This window comes from Anomaloglossus baeobatrachus, chromosome 2 (assembly GCF_048569485.1).
Source record: "Anomaloglossus baeobatrachus isolate aAnoBae1 chromosome 2, aAnoBae1.hap1, whole genome shotgun sequence".
NCBI classification, from domain to species: Eukaryota; Metazoa; Chordata; class Amphibia; order Anura; family Aromobatidae; genus Anomaloglossus; species Anomaloglossus baeobatrachus.
Genome location: NC_134354.1, coordinates 188835151 through 188854461, shown reverse-complemented (window position 1 = coordinate 188854461; position 19311 = coordinate 188835151). Strand labels below are relative to the sequence as shown.

The 19311-nt window shown below is 46.7% G+C and overlaps 1 protein-coding gene across 1 annotated transcript in view; it reads right to left on the bottom strand.

Annotated features, from left to right (window-relative positions):
- F5 (coagulation factor V) overlaps positions 1-19311 on the bottom strand; it is a 158797-nt gene that overhangs the window by 47961 nt on the left and 91525 nt on the right. The window contains exons 17-19 of the mRNA XM_075335550.1: positions 16346-16565; positions 15982-16161; positions 12683-12799 (exon numbers count right to left, since the gene is read on the bottom strand). Of these exons, the coding sequence (XP_075191665.1) occupies positions 12683-12799; positions 15982-16161; positions 16346-16565 (517 nt within the window). The remainder of the gene's footprint in view (positions 1-12682; positions 12800-15981; positions 16162-16345; positions 16566-19311) is intronic.

The following is a 19311-nucleotide window of genomic DNA, read 5'->3' as shown; positions in this document are numbered from 1 at the left end:
CTGATATTATTGCTATTCCACCTACTATATATTGGGGATAGGATCTTGGAGATGGAATACCCCTTTAAGTCCAGTTACCCAGCTGAATGAATACTAAACAACAGAGCTCGCTATTTAGATGTGTTTTCTTGTGGCGTATAACGGACTCTCATGTTTGGTAGTCGTTCAGCAGGGAAACTATAAAATCAAATGCCTCCATTTGGAAATGTAGTATATAGCTCTCCTGATCAACTATGTTCCTTACCTCATGAGCAGGACATTGCAGTAATAATAATAATTTATTCATTTATTTAGCGCTAATAATTCCATAGCGTTTTGCATACATTGGGAACACTGTCCCCATTGGGGCTCACAATCTAAATTCCCTATCTGTATGTCTTTGGAGTGTGGGAGGAAACCAGAGTACCCAGAGGAAACCGACGCAAACTCGGGGAGAACATACAAACTCCTTGCTGATGGTGTCCTTGGTGGGAATTGAACCCAGGACTTCAGCACTGCAAGACTGCAGTGCTAACCACTGAGCCACCAGAAGACTGCAGTGCTAACCACTGAGCCACCGTGCCACCCATTTAGCTTACAGATGCATAACCACCACTCACTGTGTCTGAACACAGGAACTTGAGCTGACAGCCGCTCTGTGCATGCGGCAGCGTCTATTGTGAAGGAGAGGGCCGCAGGGGATCAACGCTGTACAGGTACCGTGGGACACCGGGGAACACCGGTGGGGTTATAGGGGGTGACCTGGCAGGGCCTGGGGAGGAGTTTTCTGTCGCATGTGTCATGGCACATGCGACAGAAATCAGAAGAGTAGGGTGAATGCGGCCGGCGCGCTGCTGTGCGCGGCCATCTTGGATTTCTGGGAGGGCATCAGGGGGGTCACTTTGGCGACACCGGGGGACCGGAGGGGACCGGGTAGGAGATTTATCATGTTTGTTTATGCCAGATGGGAGATAAATAATTTTTTACCGACACTGTCATTTACTGTAACGTGATTATCGGTGTATGGTGTATACCAGTGATCACGTGAGCGGGGACCGGAAAAACCGTCCTGAATGATGATCTCCAGGGTCTCAGCTAGCCCTGAAACCCCGGAGATTTTCTGACGCTGGGGGGCGTTATTCACTTATTTCTTCCTGCTGTTTGTAAACGGCAGATCAGAATAAGGCTACATTAACACGACCGATCCATTTTTGCGGTCTGCAAAAAACAGTCAGTTATTTTTCACGGGTGCATCCGTGTGGCATCCGTTTCCGTTCCGTAGACGGTCCGTATGTCATCTGTTTGTCATCCGTGTGCCTTCTGGTTTTTTTGCGTACTGCAAAAAAACTGAAGGAGGGAAAATACATAAATTTACCCAGGATCCATAGCTTCAACCTACATGAGACGGTCACATGTTCACTCCAGTGCCATTTTCTACAGCTTTTCACAGCGTAGAGCGCTCTGGTGATTTTCTTGTGCTTGTGCACTTCATATCAGTCTTTTCTGTCATTATAATGGCAGAAAGACACATAATGTCCCACTCTCCTGCATTTTGTAATTTTGCACCCTTTGGTGCCTTTCATGTGGCACTAAGGGGTGCTTAGCTTTGTATTTAGCCAAAAAAATGAAAGAAAAAAATGACGTAGGGTTCCCCCTATTTTTGTAGCCAGCTAGGGTAAAGCAGACGGCTGCAGCCTGCAGACCACAGCTGGCAGCTTCACCTTGGCTGGTAATCCAAAACTGAGGCACCCCACGCTGTTATTTTAAATTAAATAAATAATTAAAAAAAAAAAAAAACACGTAGGGGTCCCCCCAAAATTGGATCACCAGCCAAGGTAAAGCAGACAGCTGGGGTCTGATATTCTCAGACTAGGGAGGTCCATGGTTATTGGACTCTCCCCAGCCTAAAAATAGCAGGCCACAGCCGCCCCAGAAGTGGCGCATCCATTAGATGCGCCAATCCTGGCGCTTCGCCCCAGCTCATCCCGTGCCCTGGTGCAGTGGCAAACGGGGTAATATATGAGGTTAATACCAGATGTGTAATGTCACCTGGCACCAAGTCCTGGGGTTTGTGAGGTCAGGCGTCTATCAGATACCCGACATCACCAACCCAGTCAGTAATAAAAAAAAATAGACGACAAACACATTTTTATTTGAAAAAAACACTCCCCAATACATTCCCTCTTTAACCAATTTATTAGAAAGAAAAACAAATCCAGGTCTGGTGTAATCCAAGGCGTTCCCATGACGATCCACACTGTCCCAGTCAATGAAGAGCAGGATGTTCCCCATTGGCTGGGAGAGCAGTGCAGTGACCTGAGCTAACATCGATGGGTCAGCCCAGGTCACTGCAGGGCATGACAAGTGCTGCTGTCAGCTAGGTACATTACCTGCACTGATCTCCTGCACACTGACTTCAATCACACTTCAACACAGCCAAGTATCGCGAGCGGCCCGTGACGTCACCGCAAGTCAGTCTCGGGTCGGAAGCGAGAGAAGGTGATGTGACAAGCGACGGCCATGGAGGACAGTGACAGCGCTGAGGTCGGGACTTCATCACCGCAGGTAAGCCGAGCGGGACCATGTGTGCAGAGTGACAGGTGGGCGGAGCCTAGCGGGGTAATGTGTGCAGAGTACCAGGTGGGCGGAGCCTAGCGGGGTAATGTGTGCAGAGTGCCAGGTGGGCGGAGCCTAGCGGGGTAATGTGTGCAGAGTGCCAGGTGGGCGGAGCCTAGCAGGGCAATGTTTGCAGAGTGCCAGGTGGGCGGAGCCATGTGTGGGAATGTGTGCAGAGTGCCAGGTGGGCGGAGCCTAGCGGGACCATGTGTGCAGAGTTACAGGTGGGCGGAGCCTAGCGGGACCATGTGTGCAGTGTGCCAGGTGGGCGGAGCCTAGCGGGGTAATGTGTGCAGAGTGCCAGGTGGGCGGAGCTTAGCGGGATAATGTGTGCAGAGTGCCAGGTGGGCGGAGCCTAGCGGGGCAATGCGTGCAGAGTGCCAGGTAGGCGGAGCCTAGCGGGGCAATGTGTGCAGTGCCAGGTGGGCGGAGCCTAGCGGGACCATGTGTGCAGAGTGACAGGTGGGCGGAGCCTAGCGGGGTAATGTGTGCAGAGTGACAGGTGGGCGGAGCCATGTGTGCTGGCGGCGAAGTGCGACGTGGGTGGAGCCTAGCGGGGTCATGTGGCGCTGAGGACGTCAGTGTCGTGGACTGCTTGGCTGGGGACAAGTGAGTGTGAGTGTGTGTGTGTACTTGCCGCGTGCAGGAGGGGGTGGAGTGAGCTGAGCGGGGAAGTGTGGGCTTCCTGCACGTAACTAGGATAAATATCGGGTTACTAACCAAAGCGCTTTGCTTGGATACCCGATGTTTATCTTGGTTACCAGCCTCTGGCAGGCTGCCAGCAATGGCTCCTGCACACTGTAGCTGTAAAAAGCCCTGCTTTTTGCTGCTAGAACCGTTCTCGAACGTAACTAAAACTATCGAACTTTAGCAAAAAGCTCGAGTTCTAGTTCGATCTAGAACACCCTCCAAAATCACTCGAACCGCGAACTGGAGAACCGCGAACCGCGCTCAACTCCATTCTTGACTGGCCCAGCCAGAGCCCTGACCTAAATCCAACTGAGCATCTCTGGAGAGACCTGAAAATGGGTTTCCACCAACGTTCACCATCCAACCTGACAGATCTGGAGAGTATCTGCAAGGAAGAATGACCAAAGACCCACAAATCCAGGGGTGAAAAACTTATTGCATCATTCTCAAGAAGACTCATGGCTGTACTAGCGCAAAAGGGTGCTTCTACTCAAAACTGAGCAAAAGTTCTGAATACTTATGACCAGGTGATATTTCAGTTTTCTTGTTTAATACATTTGCAAAAATTTCGACATTTCAGGTTGCAGAGTGTACATTAATGAGAAAATATGAACTTTTTTTGAGTTTACCAAATGGCTGCACTGAAACAATGAGAGAAAAATTTAAAGGGGTCTGAACACTTTCCGTAACCACTGTAGCCTCTGCAGAAAACACTGGGGTTCCTTGAGGGACTGAGTAAATGCCCAGCTTGACCCTATTTGCTATCACCAGCCCCATCAAATGATGTCGGGGAGGGGGGGGGGAATCTCGCATGTCTGATTTCCGATGGCCAATTTTTTTTGTTCTATGTGAAATAGCCACTGCCAGAGGAGAACAGAGGAATCTGGAAAAGGACAGAAGAATCTGGCAGTGGCTTTCTCATAGAGAATAGAGGAGGGCTCAGCGTAGTCAAGTGTCCATATCTATGGGGAACTTTGCAGAGACAGCTGCTAACCAAACGATCCTTCAGCCTAAAGCTATCTATCGTGTATGGTGGCTTTATTTTGGATTTTTTAATGGTTTTGAAAACTCTGGAGACAAATGAAAGATAAAGTCTTGGTCAATGTGTGGCACCCCAGGGTTGCCACAGTAACAACACAAAGGGTTAACTCCCCACACACAACACCAAGACCTCCTGGCCAGAAGGGGGAGACCAAGCTGCTTCCCTGTACATTCTGCTGGGGGGGAGGAAATGGTCAGAAGTAGTTTCAGTTTGAAAGTTCAGTGCAGAGCACTGAGGAGAAAGGATCTGTAGGTTGGAAGCTGGCTTTAGCTCACCTCAGGATCCACTGACCAATTCCAGGCCTAGCTGAGGGTCTGAGGAAAGGAGAAAGCGTACACAGAGGAACATTCCTGGGAGACAGAGCATTGCAGGGCTCATCCCCAGTGGAGCACACAGAACGGATGCTGGATCCGAGACTGCAAGTTACATACTGCATAGTTACCACCAGAGAAGTGAAGATTCCAGATCTTTCACCTGTACCACAGACACAAGCAACATAGGAGAGTTCAGGAACATACAAGTAAGGACTCGAGTTGCCTGTCAGGTCGGTACATAGGAGCAGAGCAGAAGCAGAGCCGGCTGCATAGTTCACACATCAGCAGGGCCACAAACACACAGTGCAGGCAAGGAAGCCAAAACAGCCCGGCTGGGTGGGAGAAGCCCTGAACCCCTCACAGACTCCGTGGACAGTACTTTGCTGAATACCATCACCAGTAAAAGACAAAGAAACTGCAAAACCGTGAGTCTGCCTGTTTATTGTGCTCGTGTCCTGCACTCCCCCCATAGACTAACACACTGCCCCGGGGAAAAGGCTCTACCCGTGGGGAGCCGTCCCATCTCAAGCTGCCTTCCATCACCCCGGAGGTTCTGCAGCAGCGGTGGTCATCTCTGATCACATTCCACGGGTGGCGTCACGAACATAACCCCCCTTTTTATTGTGGAACCAGGGAGCACGGACCGGGTCACGACACCGTGATCCCCTTTCCAGAAGCGACCCCTTGGCCCGGTTCTGGGTATCTCCTTAACCCCTGGCGACACAACTTTGGCGTCACGAACAGGATGCGGACTGGACCCGGCTGCAACCCGGGTGACGTGCGCCTGTAAAGACTTATTGCATCGCATAAAAGACTTGCACTGTGAATTGTTGCAACAAAGAACGGACTTTAAACTTTGCAAAGATACCTGGAAAAATCCAAAAACATCATTGGTAAAATTTTCCAGGCGCCATCTTTAATCACGCCATTACCTGCTACGCGCGGGAAAACATTGCGCTTAAACTAAGACTCCGCCCACTGCTTGCAGAGGAGGTGCGCTCGGTGCTGCGACCCGAACGAAAACGCAGAAAAGTGTCCCAGGCTTGCTGTCAAGAAGACTGGTGAAATTAACTAAGGGGGCGCAAAGATGTCGCAGCAGGGGGACGCTGTTGTACCCGGCGGTGCAGCGGCACCTATCATGCCGTTCCTGATGCCGTACACCCCGGGTGCAGTGTGGCTGCCGCAGTACTCAGGTGAGCCCAACACACTTAATGACTTTATCGGAAAGCTAAAAATCTACTACAGCATGTACCCCCTGACAGAAGCTCAGCGTGTTGGTATGCTTATGGGACAGTTAACCGGCAATGCCCAGCGGGAGGCTACATCCTGGCCGGACGATGCAAAGGACACTGTAGAGCATATAATAGCTGGACTAAAAGCAGCTTTTGAATCCACTGCTGGCAGCCGGGCTAAAATGAGGTTCTTTGGATGCAAGCAAAAACCTAGAGAGAGCGCAAGAGACTTTGCCTTAAACTTACAGGAGGCGCTCAGAGCACTTAAATTAGCAGAACCTGCCTTAGCCCCTGGAGCAGATAAGCTGCTGATAGACCAATTCCTGGATGGACTCTCATCCCCTTCCCACCGGGGACAACTCAGCATGATGGTGATCCAGGATCCAGGACTAACATTTGCCCAGCTAAAGGATAGAGCCATCCGCCTCCAGCAGGTGGAGGAGCCGCAGGATATAGACTCTGTTCAACACCTTACAGTGGCACCCCAGCAGCCAGTAGTGCCGGTGACATCGGCCATGTCAGCGGCTGCTGCTAACCACCTGGAGCCGATCACTAATGAGGCTCTCCATCAAAAGCTTGAAGCCCTTACAGACACTGTTGCTTCCATGGCTAGAATCGTCCAGGAGCTGCGTGGATCCAAGTCTGCACCCAAGATTGAGCTGGCGACCAGCAAGGAGGATGTCCCGTGGATGAGGCCTAGGAGATACCAAGCGACGAGAGGACGACCCAGCGACCGCTACCAGCCGGATGGACAGCCCATTTGCCGCCGTTGCAATGAGCCAGGTCACTTTGCCCGTGAATGTGCTTTAAATGGGGATCCCCTGGGGAGGCGGGCCGCTCCTCAGGAATGAACTCTCAAGGTCCTTCACCCTGGCACGACAAGTATGTGGGGGGACGTCCAGTCATCCCCATCGTGCTGGATGGCATTCCGCTCAACGCCTTGCTGGACACTGGTTCCCAAATATCATCAATTCCGCATGTCCTTTATAAGAGGTACTGGGCTGATTCAGACGTTAGCAGTGGTCCATCTAATGTTGCATTGAATATATGGGCTAGCAATGGTGAATTAGTACCACAGGTTGGTTTCAGAGAAATGACCATTAAGATTGGGAGAGTAGAATTGCAGAATCAGGGTATTATCATTGTTGATGTTGACCGACGAGAACGTGAACCAACTATGCTGCTAGGAATGAATGTAATTGAAAATTGTTTTGCAGAGGTAATTACTGTCTTGCAGCAGATCGTCGAGACTGCCAAACCTGGGCAACAGAGACTCCTGCAGAAGGAAATTAAAGCCTTGATGCTGAAGCAGCAGGTAGAAATGTCAGGAGGTGAAATTGGCAGTGCAAGGGTAAGTGACCCAATACCTATTGTAATTCCTCCCAAAACTGAAATGCTGGTCTGGTGTAGAGCCGCAATAGGCATCAGAGGGCGAGACTATCAGGCCCTGGTAGAACCCGTGTACTCAGACAGTAGGCCTACTGTTCTGACGGCCAGAGGAATAGTTGAGGTACACAGGGGGAGAGTGCCAATACGCCTTCTAAATTGTGGGGAAGATGAGGTCACCCTACCTAAGTATGCTACCATGGCTAAGCTATATACGGTTGATAACAACGCCATCACCACCGTTGAGCCCTTGAAGCCGTCAAATCAGGCGGAGGACAATGGCTCAGAGGGAAAGCTGGAGGATTGGTGCCAAAAGCTACATGTAGGTACCGATTCTACACCCTCCCATCAAAAGCATGGAGTATACAGGGTAGTGAATGAATATGAACAAATATTCAGCAAACACCCATTAGACTTTGGGCAGATCAAAGGGGTAGAGCACACTATACCCACAGGTAACCATCCACCCATAAAGGAGAGGTATAGACCAGTACCACCGGCTCACTACCAATGCGCCAAAGACATGCTCAAAGGAATGAAAGAAGCAGGGGTAATAAGAGACAGTTGTAGCCCCTGGGCAGCCCCACTAGTGCTAGTTAAGAAAAAAGATGGGACCATGAGGATGTGTGTAGACTACAGACGGATCAACCGCATTACACACAAGGATGCATACCCATTACCTAGGATAGAAGAGTCATTGGCTGCATTAAAATCCGCTACTTACTTTTCCACCCTAGATCTGACTAGTGGGTATTGGCAAGTTCCTGTGGCAGAGGCTGACAAGGAGAAGACAGCGTTCACCACGCCGATGGGCCTCTGTGAGTTCAATTGTATGCCGTTTGGACTCTGCAATGCGCCTGGTACCTTCCAGCGAATGATGGAGTGCTGCCTAGGACATAAGAACTTTGAAACTGTCCTCCTGTACCTGGATGACGTCATAGTCTACTCCAAGACCTATGAACAGCATCTACAAGACCTGGCGGAAGTGTTTGAAGCCTTATCCGGATACGGCATGAAAATCAAGCCATCCAAGTGTCACCTTCTAAAGCCAAGGGTACAGTACCTGGGACATGTCGTGAGCTCAGAAGGGGTAGCACCAGATCCTGAAAAAGTTACCGTGATCAGAGATTGGCCGAGACCCACCAGCGTGAAAGAGGTGAGGCAATTCCTCGGACTGGTAGGCTACTATAGAAGATTTATAAAAGGGTTCACGAAGCTAGCAGCTCCCCTACAAGACATCCTGGTAGGACAGTCAAAGAAGTCTGCAGCCCGAAATCCTCCTTTCCAGTGGAGTGATGAGAGGGAAGAGTCCTTTAAGAAGTTGAAGTGGGCACTGACAGGAGAAGAGATCCTGGCATATCCAGATTACCATCAACCCTTCATTTTGTACACGGATGCCAGCAACGTAGGACTGGGAGCAGTATTGTCTCAAAAGCAGGAAGGCAAGGAGAAAGTTATTGCCTTTGCAAGCAGGAAGCTCCGGCCTACAGAAAGAAACCCTGCGAATTACAGCTCCTTCAAGTTAGAACTACTGGCAGTAGTTTGGGCTGTAACAGAGCGTTTCAAACACTACCTGGCAGCTGCAGAATTTACCATCTTTACTGACAACAATCCATTGACCCACCTGGACTCGGCAAAATTAGGTGCGCTGGAACAGCGATGGATAGCCCGACTGTCAAACTACAACTTTGTCATCAAGTACAGGGCAGGCCACAAGAATGGGAATGCAGATGCCTTATCCCGGATGCCACACTCGGGGAACGTGGAAGAGGAACCGGAGGGACTGGAAGAAATTGAGCTGCCGGCCTTTCACCGTCCTAAGATTGGGCAGTATCAACCGAGTGTCTACCAAAAACAACAGCAGGCAACTCTCAACCCATTAGCACACCACGGATGGGCTGACACACAAGACAGCGATCCAGCTGTGAAGCTAGTGAAAGAACTGCTTACACAACAAGGTGCATACCCTAATCAGAATGCCCCAGCTGAGACGCAACATCTCTGGAAGGAGAGAGGTAAATTGTTCCTGTACCAAGGGAAGCTCTGTAGAAGGCACACCAATCCAAAAACACATGAGTTGGTCTGGCAGATCATCGTGCCCAAGAGAGACGTCAAGATGGTTCTGGAAGCTTACCACGACGGTGCTGGTCATTTTGGTTGGAAAAAGTTGGAAGTGCTCTTAAGAGAAAGATTCTACTGGGTTGGCATGAGAAAATCAATTGAAGATTGGTGTAGAAAATGCGGGCCATGCAACCTCAGAAGAAAGGATCAACAGAACCAGAGAGCTCCACTCCAGTCCATAGTAACCAAGCAACCACTCGAGCTAGTCGCATTAGACCACGTCAAGTTGTCACCAAGCCGGTCCGGCTATGTCTATGCCTTAACCATCGTGGACCATTACTCACGCTTCTTAGTGGTGGTACCCGTGAAAGACCTTACAGCTAGAACAGCAGCTAAAGCATTCCAGACGTACTTTTGCAGACCCCATGGTTACCCAGAACAAGTCCTTGCAGATCAAGGTCCAGCTTTCGAATCACAGATCTTCCAAGAATTCTGCAACATGTATGGCTGTAAAAAGATCCGCACAACAGCATACCATCCCCAAACAAATGGCTTATGTGAGAAGATGAACCATATTGTGATTGACCTGTTGAAGACCTTACCAGAGTCAGAAAGAAATCAATGGCCAGAGAAATTGCCAGACTTGGTGGACTTGTACAATCATGTCCCGGTGAGTTCTACAAACTGCACCCCCGCTTACCTCATGCGTGCAAGGCCCGGTAAACTGCCAATTGATTTAGATATGGGAATTCTGAAGCCAGATGCAGAAGTTCAAGAATCCAATTGGGATACCCTACGTCAGCAGCAGTATCGCCAAGTACAAGAGTGCGTAGAGAAAAGTCTCCAACAAGCTAGGGGAAGACAGGAGAGAACCTTCAACCAGCATGCTCTAGCAACCCCATTGCAACCTGGTGACCAAGTTCTCAAGAGGAAACGGCGCACAAACAAATTGGATAATCAGTGGGAAACCACCCCATATACAGTCTTACCGTCCAGTATGGATAATCCCAAAGTGTGTCTCATCAGTAAGGATGAAGGAAGGACATCAGCTGTCGTGTCAAGAGATCAACTCAAACCATGTCCTGAAACCCTGAAGACACCAGAAGTCACCTTACCCATACAGGTACAACCTGTCAAGAAGGAAGAAGATGTATTCCATACAGTCTTAGGAGATTTTCCAAAAACATGGCCAAATTACTATGGAGCAGTAGTAGTCCCAATGATCGCCTTCCCTCAAGTGGTGGAACCACAATCAGAACCCATACCACAAGAAGTCTCAAGACAAGAAGAACTGGAAGTTGAAACCGTAGAGGAAGAACAGATTCCTGGTCCCAGTGAGCTTGCCAGTCCTACAGTCAGCCCCCCATCCTCACAAGTACCAGAAACACCAAATAGGTACACTTCCACCCACACCATTATGCTAAGTACACCCAGTACACCAACAGTACGCAGATCACAGCGTAGTACTCAGGGTCAGATACCAGCAAGATATAAAGACTAATGTGGAATTGCATATAAAATGTACATATGTTATAATGTTTATATGAAAAACCGTAACAGTTTAGTGTACAGTAAAGGTGAGAGAAGAGTGGTGTAAGGTGGCAGCACGGAGAGTTACAACTTGATCACATTGTTGGTGGCCCGAGGGCCGTGAGGTCTACTGCACTTACGACCAGAGTAGAGACACCTTTAAGAAGTGTTTGTTGATTGAAATGTTTATTTAATTGCAACGTTAAGACCAAAAGCCCAGTACCTACAGAGACTATACGGTATGACCACTTACATATTCTTGAACATTTTGGACTCTTTTTGAACTTTAAGGTTTTTGTATTTTTTCCTTTTCAGACTCTGTATATATATATATATAATTGTTGTGATAACTTGTTTGTTTGTTTCACAGTCCCGGAGTACTGTTCTTCACTAAGGGGGAATGTGGCACCCCAGGGTTGCCACAGTAACAACACAAAGGGTTAACTCCCCACACACAACACCAAGACCTCCTGGCCAGAAGGGGGAGACCAAGCTGCTTCCCTGTACATTCTGCTGGGGGGGAGGAAATGGTCAGAAGTAGTTTCAGTTTGAAAGTTCAGTGCAGAGCACTGAGGAGAAAGGATCTGTAGGTTGGAAGCTGGCTTTAGCTCACCTCAGGATCCACTGACCAATTCCAGGCCTAGCTGAGGGTCTGAGGAAAGGAGAAAGCGTACACAGAGGAACATTCCTGGGAGACAGAGCATTGCAGGGCTCATCCCCAGTGGAGCACACAGAACGGATGCTGGATCCGAGACTGCAAGTTACATACTGCATAGTTACCACCAGAGAAGTGAAGATTCCAGATCTTTCACCTGTACCACAGACACAAGCAACATAGGAGAGTTCAGGAACATACAAGTAAGGACTCGAGTTGCCTGTCAGGTCGGTACATAGGAGCAGAGCAGAAGCAGAGCCGGCTGCATAGTTCACACATCAGCAGGGCCACAAACACACAGTGCAGGCAAGGAAGCCAAAACAGCCCGGCTGGGTGGGAGAAGCCCTGAACCCCTCACAGACTCCGTGGACAGTACTTTGCTGAATACCATCACCAGTAAAAGACAAAGAAACTGCAAAACCGTGAGTCTGCCTGTTTATTGTGCTCGTGTCCTGCACTCCCCCCATAGACTAACACACTGCCCCGGGGAAAAGGCTCTACCCGTGGGGAGCCGTCCCATCTCAAGCTGCCTTCCATCACCCCGGAGGTTCTGCAGCAGCGGTGGTCATCTCTGATCACATTCCACGGGTGGCGTCACGAACATAACCCCCCTTTTTATTGTGGAACCAGGGAGCACGGACCGGGTCACGACACCGTGATCCCCTTTCCAGAAGCGACCCCTTGGCCCGGTTCTGGGTATCTCCTTAACCCCTGGCGACACAAATGCGCATCACTAGGGGAAGCCACAATAATTCGAAATACACAATAAGTATACACAGATGACAGGCACAAATGTGCACCCTTAGAATAGATTATTTTCAGCTTTGGTATCCCCAACATCCTAGAGCCACATTAGCTAAAGCAGAAGACCCAACTGTTCCTGGGTTTGACTGTTGGCCGTCCCTCCTTTCAGATCTTCAGACCAAAGAAAAGGGTTTTTTTTTTAAAAAAAAAAAAATCTATGAATCCATTTTCTTAATTTTTGTGCTTCCAAAGGAAAATAAATCAGAACAGAAACACAGACGTTGCAGCTGACAGGCAGCTAATTGCTTGCATGATTGTAATGTGAACCCTTCATTACTACTATGTTGTCACCATGTTCTTTATCAGGCTCTAACTTTCCGTACGAGCATATTAGTAAACTACATGACAAGTGTTAGTATTTTTTTCCGTTTACCTTCTTCTGCAACTGTGAACATTGTTTGCATTCCTGCTTGCTGATATTCTGCAACTTCGGTATCAAGTAGCCAGATACCGGCCCTTGCTGGCTTCATTTCAACTGTGGCAAATGTACCTAAAAGAACACAAAATAACACTTCTAAGCCTAAGTTCCCACAATGAGCATTTGATGTGTTTTTGATGCTGCATATTTCCGCTATGCAACAAATGTAGCGCTTTACATTTCCATTGTGCTTATATATCTTACACATCAGAAACTGACCTCTTGTATGTGTTTGAAATCCGTAACATGTCAATTTCACTTGTAGAAAATAGACATTTTATTTCAGGATTTTCTCTATAGACTTAAAATGGAAAATGTAATCTGCACATGACTTTATCCAGAAAGTTTTACCAAGCTAAAGACTAGGAAGTATCAAAAGCAAAGCAGCTTTATTTAAAACAAGATATAAAAGGAGACAAAAAATGCAGCATAAAAAAACCCAATAACAAACGTATGTAAAAAAACAGACAAAAAAAGCAATAAGAATACACAAGAAACCTAGATAAGCTAATGGGTGCAGGAATCTGCAGAAAATCTGCTACATCAAAAAACTCATCAAATACTTAACAGAGAAGACGTTCCAACTTATTTTGTTCAAAAAATGCTAAATACCTTACGTTTTTAACCTTTAGGCTATGTGCGCACGTTGCGTAATTACATGCAGTTACGCTGAGCTTTGTAGCGCAGCGTAACTGCATGCGTCCTGCGTCCCCTGCATAATCTATGAAGATTATGCAGGGGCCGTGCACACGTTGCGTTTTAGAGCGCAGCGCTTCGGCTGCTGCCCGAAGCGCGCGTTCTAAGAAGTGACATGTCACTTCTTCCGTGCGCTTTGCCTGCAGCCCCTGCTCTGTCTATGGGAGAAGCTGCAGGCACAGCGCATGGAATCGGCTTTTTTTTTTCACTACGGACATTTTCTGCAGCGATTTGAAGCGCACGTGTGCTGTTCAGATCGCTGCAGAAATTTCTGAAGTGACAGTACGCAACGTGCGCACATAGTCTTACAACATTATTGGAGTTCATGTAAACGCAGTATACTGCCGCATTGTGTATGTATACTGTATGTCTGTATATTAGCCACATATAGAAATTTTCCACCTGTACATAGGTGTGCGGGCACTATATTGTTTCTGTTGTAGTACATATTAAGGGGTGTGTGGCTTCCTACAGGGTTCATCTCCCTTATCTGACCATTTTACCACACAAGCCTGAAATAGTAAAATGTAACTTTTACTAAATAATTATAAAAGCAAGTAGCATCACAATTAGCCAGTAGGTGGCACCAAAATCCCAATCCCAATCTGGGGCAGTGCCTCCAGAAGAAGGCACAGTGCTGAAACGCGCGTGGGGGAAGTGGCAAAACATCTTAATGTAGGTAATACATGCTTTTGGTCTCTATTATGCTTGGTTCAGATTTTATGACCTTTGGATCTTGGTTACTAACCAGCACCTGGTCTTGAAATGTACTTGTACCTGCTATGTGTATATCATTCAGAATCTAATAGCAACTCTACTTGTATTTCTTGGGATTGTGATGCTACCCACTGACTAATTGCAATGTTACTTGCTTTTATAATTATTTAATAAAAGTTATATTTTACTATTTAACTTCGGGTTTATTTGCACACAATCTTTATATGATTCTCTCAATATTGAAGTCAGCATGCTGAGATTAATGAATGCATGCACTATTAATAATGTATGCTGATATGAATGATACTAAACCATAGAGCTCAATGTTTGGCTGCAGCGGTCACATGCAGTAGTCATGACATCACAAGCAGCAGGGATGTAGTGATATAGTGCTGGAGAGATGATATGGAGAGGTGAGATGTATATATCCTCATTCTGTTCATAAGAAAAGAATGCCTCTATAATAAAAAAGGAAATTAAACCAGAAAAACCCCTGTAATTGCTGTGCTTAAAGGGTGTCTGACTGATCTGTTCATCTCAGTTGAATATAAGAAAAATGAGGATTTCTCTGGAACCATTTATTGGATCGCAGATATCAAGGTATTATTTTATTAAAGGGGTATTCCCATCTTCAAGGTCCTATCCCAATATGTAGTAGGTGTAATAATAATATTACCTCCAATTAGAAATGTAGTATAATTCTCCATGTCTCTTACCTCATGTGCAGGGCATTGCAGTAGCTTAGATATCTATAGTTACAACCATGAGTAACTAACTGTCACTATATGAGTGGGTGTAACCATGGCTACGTAAGCTACAATGCCCTGCATATGAAGTAAGTGACATGACTATATCAGAAGAAGTATACTACATTTCTAATTGGAGGTATTTGCTAATATTATTATTACACCTACTACATATTGGGATAGGATCTTGAACATGGTACTAACCCTTTAAGTTTTCTATGACTTACGATCATGCAGTGTTCTGCTCTATTCGCACCAGGTGTCATGGTGACCTCGGACTTTGTTCACACTGCACCACCTGTTTCTCCTGTGTTGCTTAGTCAGAGCAGGGCGTCAACCAGTTTTGTGCTCGCTGGTGATCGGTCTGGCAGGAGTTAATTGCTGCTAGCCTGTTAGTTGCTGCTGGGGTCACAGGTTACTGAAGACCTATGACAGCCGCCTCCACCCCACAAAAGATAGTGAATCCTTTTACTTCATGCTGAATACAGCAAAAGCAATACCGGTCTTGGTAAATGGTGATTCAGCTTCTGGAGAGCTGCTGTATGCTATCTTGGTGTGTTGTAAAGATACCCTTGTCGTTGTGTATTTCCTTCCTTTTCTTTATTTCCCCCGTGCACATATTGTCTTTACCTCCATGAGTGACTGCTGTAAGTGAGAGTTTTAGCTCCTCCCTGTCTATTGTGTGGGGATTTATCACTCCAGTCCCGGCCTTTTCCTGGGGTGGGGGTGATGGGATATAAGACCAGATCTTCTCAGGAGTTAGGGTTACGCTGGTGGTCCAGACCTCACGACCAGCAGGCGTACCTCTGGGACAAGAGACAGTTAGGGGCTCCCCTAGCCTGAGGCCCTGTTTAGGAGACCCGATTTCCAGTCACTTCATTACTTTACTGTTGTGACACCTACATGCCGATATTGACAGCTTAGGAGGTTAAATCCTACTGACAGATGCCCTTTAATAGAGCAGTGAGTGGAGGGTGGGGTTCATTGTATGGTTTGCCCTATTGAGGCTTATGATTTCCCTGGATGAAAAGTAAGACAAGCATAAAAAAGTGGGGACATAAGTCCAGTAACGTAACTGTATGACATTATACTTACCAGGCATTAGGGGGTAAGCTGGATGCTGAAATTCAGCGTTTATTTTTTCTGTCATGATTTGACCATGGAAATTAACGACATGGATATCTTTTGGTCCTCCCATGTTTAACATGTGCCATCTCACCAGTTCATTTTGATGCATATTGAAACCTTGAAGGTTATATGTGATTCCATTTATTGCTGGAAAAAAAACCAGGGAGAAATAAAAAGGTATAATAATTATATGTTTAAGCAACGTTCTAATGAAGCACTTGCCATGTAGGAACGTCTAAGTGAACCCCTTCTAATTTTTGATATTTGCATCACTATATCTACCGAACAATTACTGAAAGCCTTTTAATAAACTACGCAGATGTTTTCTCACCATGAAAGTTATGACAGTTCATCCCATTTGCTGATTTTTGAGTTGCGCCCCTGCACATTTTATTTGCGTTCTTATCAAAGTACCAGCTTTTTTCTTCTTCGAAAGTCATAAATAGCAGCGTGAATTCCCGAGCATCCAGTGGACGGCTGTTTTTTTCATCCAGAGTCCCAGTTCTGCAGATGATCAGGGGTCCAATGAGGCCAGAATGAATGTCTTTCTCCTATTAGAGAGATAGCAGACAGATGAATATGCTATACTGTATAATAATGGTCAGCTGACCATTTGCCTTTGATTATGTCAAAATGGTGGTCTATAAATAAGATTTTCCTACTTTGGTGCATCCAGTTAAAAATCATTGGGGCCGATTCATCAAAGTTTTATGCCTCAAAAAATGGCATAAAAGTTTTAAAAAGTCGTAATATAATAAAGCTCACCCCCAAAGGATATACAAAAGAGTAAAATACATTATTCAATAAGCAGAATTCAACTCACCCATACAGGAAAATACAACAATATGCAATAATATATCTATATGAGCAAACACAGGAGAATAAGAAATTGGGGAAATAAATGCACTATCCCATGAATCCATGCATAGATATATGATATAAAGGGTCCCTTAGGGGTGAACATGCATAATAGTGAAGACATAGCAAAGTGCATGGTACCAGGAACAAGGAATGTCACAAAATTATAAAAATGAATTGCTAGGAATAAGAGGCCATAAAGAGATCATGTGGGCAGAAAGCAATATTGTCTCTATAGCACCTGTAAAAAATAGGTTGGGTGTTGGAGGAGCGCTGCCGAAAGGCAACGGGGATGTCCATTTATTTCCCCAATTGCTTATTCTCCTATGTAAGAGCATATGGATATATTATTGCATATTCTGGTCTTTTCCTGTTTGCGTAAGTTGAATTCTGTTACTGAATATTGTCTTTTACTCTTTTGTATATCCTTTTGGGGTGAGCTTTAATATAGCCAGCCTGGGATTGTCAAGGGTATTATTAACCTTGTTTTAAATGATTTTACCTTAGGTGGCTTTCAGACAGGGCTAGTGAGTAGGATGGACACACAGTCTGTCTAGTTGTCTTTTGATCACATTCTGTGGGTGACTTGTGGAGGCTGCAACGCTGAGACTGAATACGAGTAGCCTGAATCAACGAACAGACAAACGGAAGGTGGTTGTAACCCAGAATGCAGATGAGCAATGAATCCTGAGACTGGTAAAGAAGCTGAATGTGACCCCTGTTGGTAGGGTCTGGAGAAGGGCACTGAGCAGTAGGCCCCGAGTAGCTTACATCTGAGAGGTACCAGGCCCGGAACGATGTTGGATGCAAAATGAGCATGCAGTCCTCCACCAGACATATGCAAGAGTGTTGTTACTCCATTTGGCTAGGACACAGAACGTGGATGGAAAGGAATTACTTTTAATGCCATACTGTTATGCTAAGCTAGTTGGTGGCAGGAGGACTTGGAACAGCCAGGGTAATAAGAGCTGAGGTAAACTTGGAGGAATTGTGTCTGTTGGTGCTCTGCATAAAAGAAATGTCCAATAAGAAGTGTACCCACTATGTCTTGTGTATAATTGTCTACCTGAGACTGCATAGTAAATATCAGCGTCATGGAGTGATCCCCGAGAGAGACGGCCGGATGTATGGAGTTCAGGTTCTTGGAGGATTAGAGTTGAATGAATGTAAAGCCAGCTTTACACCTTACAATTAGGTGTGCGATCTCATATGCGATGTGACACGCCCAGGTCGCATATGCGATTTAATGAGATCGCACGTAGGTCGTTCATTTGCTGTCACACATGCGTTAGTAGTCTATGTTAAATTGATCAATTTTGTGTGCGATCCTTTAGATCATGTGTTCTGTGACGTATGCATTGGGCAACCTTTTTTTTTAATTTATTGACTTGCCAAGCGTGTGTAATGTGTAGGGATGCGTTTTTACTATGTCAATAGGCCATTCAGCTCTGCTACATGGCCGCTAACAGCAGACACAGACAGACATGTAGCAGAGCTGAATGGCAGATGACAGCAGACAAAGAAAGAGCCGCACGATCAGAATGAACTCGGGTTAACTTCACCTGACTTCATTGTCATGCTGCGGCTCTGTCTGTGCCGCATCCTGATTAGCGGTCACCAGTGAAGGACCAGTGAAGGTCCAGCGTCGCTTCCAGCTCTGCTGCATGGAGGTGACCGGAGCAGCAGAAGACACCGCCGCTTCTATCAGCTCCACGCAGCTAATGAAGGGAATAGCGTGATCAGCTGAGCTGTCACTGGATACAGCGGTGGCCGCGGGTAACCTCAGTGACAGCTCAGCTGATCACGCTATTCCCTTCATTAGCTGCGTGGAGCTGACAGGAGCGGTGGTGTCTTCTGCTGCTCCGGTCACCTCCATGCAGCAGAGCTGGAAGCGACACTGGACCATCCTGGATTAAGCCGGACATGGAGGGCTTTTTCGGACTTATTAAAGTGGTGAACCAGGGTATATTTTGTGTTTTTTATTTCTAATAAAGGATTTTTTCGGGTGTGTGTGTTTATTTACTGTCACTTACAGATTAAGCATGGAAGGTATCTCGGGGACACGCCTGACATGATTAATCTAGAAGTTATTGGCAGCTATGGGCTGCCAATAACTCCTTATTACCCCGATTTGACAACGCACCAGGGCAAATCGGGAAGAGCCGGGTACAGTTCCAGAACTTTTGCATCTAATGTATGCGGCAATTCTGGGCGGCTGCTGGCTGATATTGTTAGGCTGGGGGGCTCCCCATAACGTGAAGCTCCCCATCCTGAGAATACCAGCCTTCAGCCGTATGGCTTTATCTGGCTGGTTTTAAAATTGGGGGGACCGCACGCCGTTTTTTTTTATTATTTAATTATTTATTTCACTGCACAGTATAGACACGCCCACCGGCTGCTGTGATTGGGTGCAGTGAGACACCTGTCATTCAGCGTGAG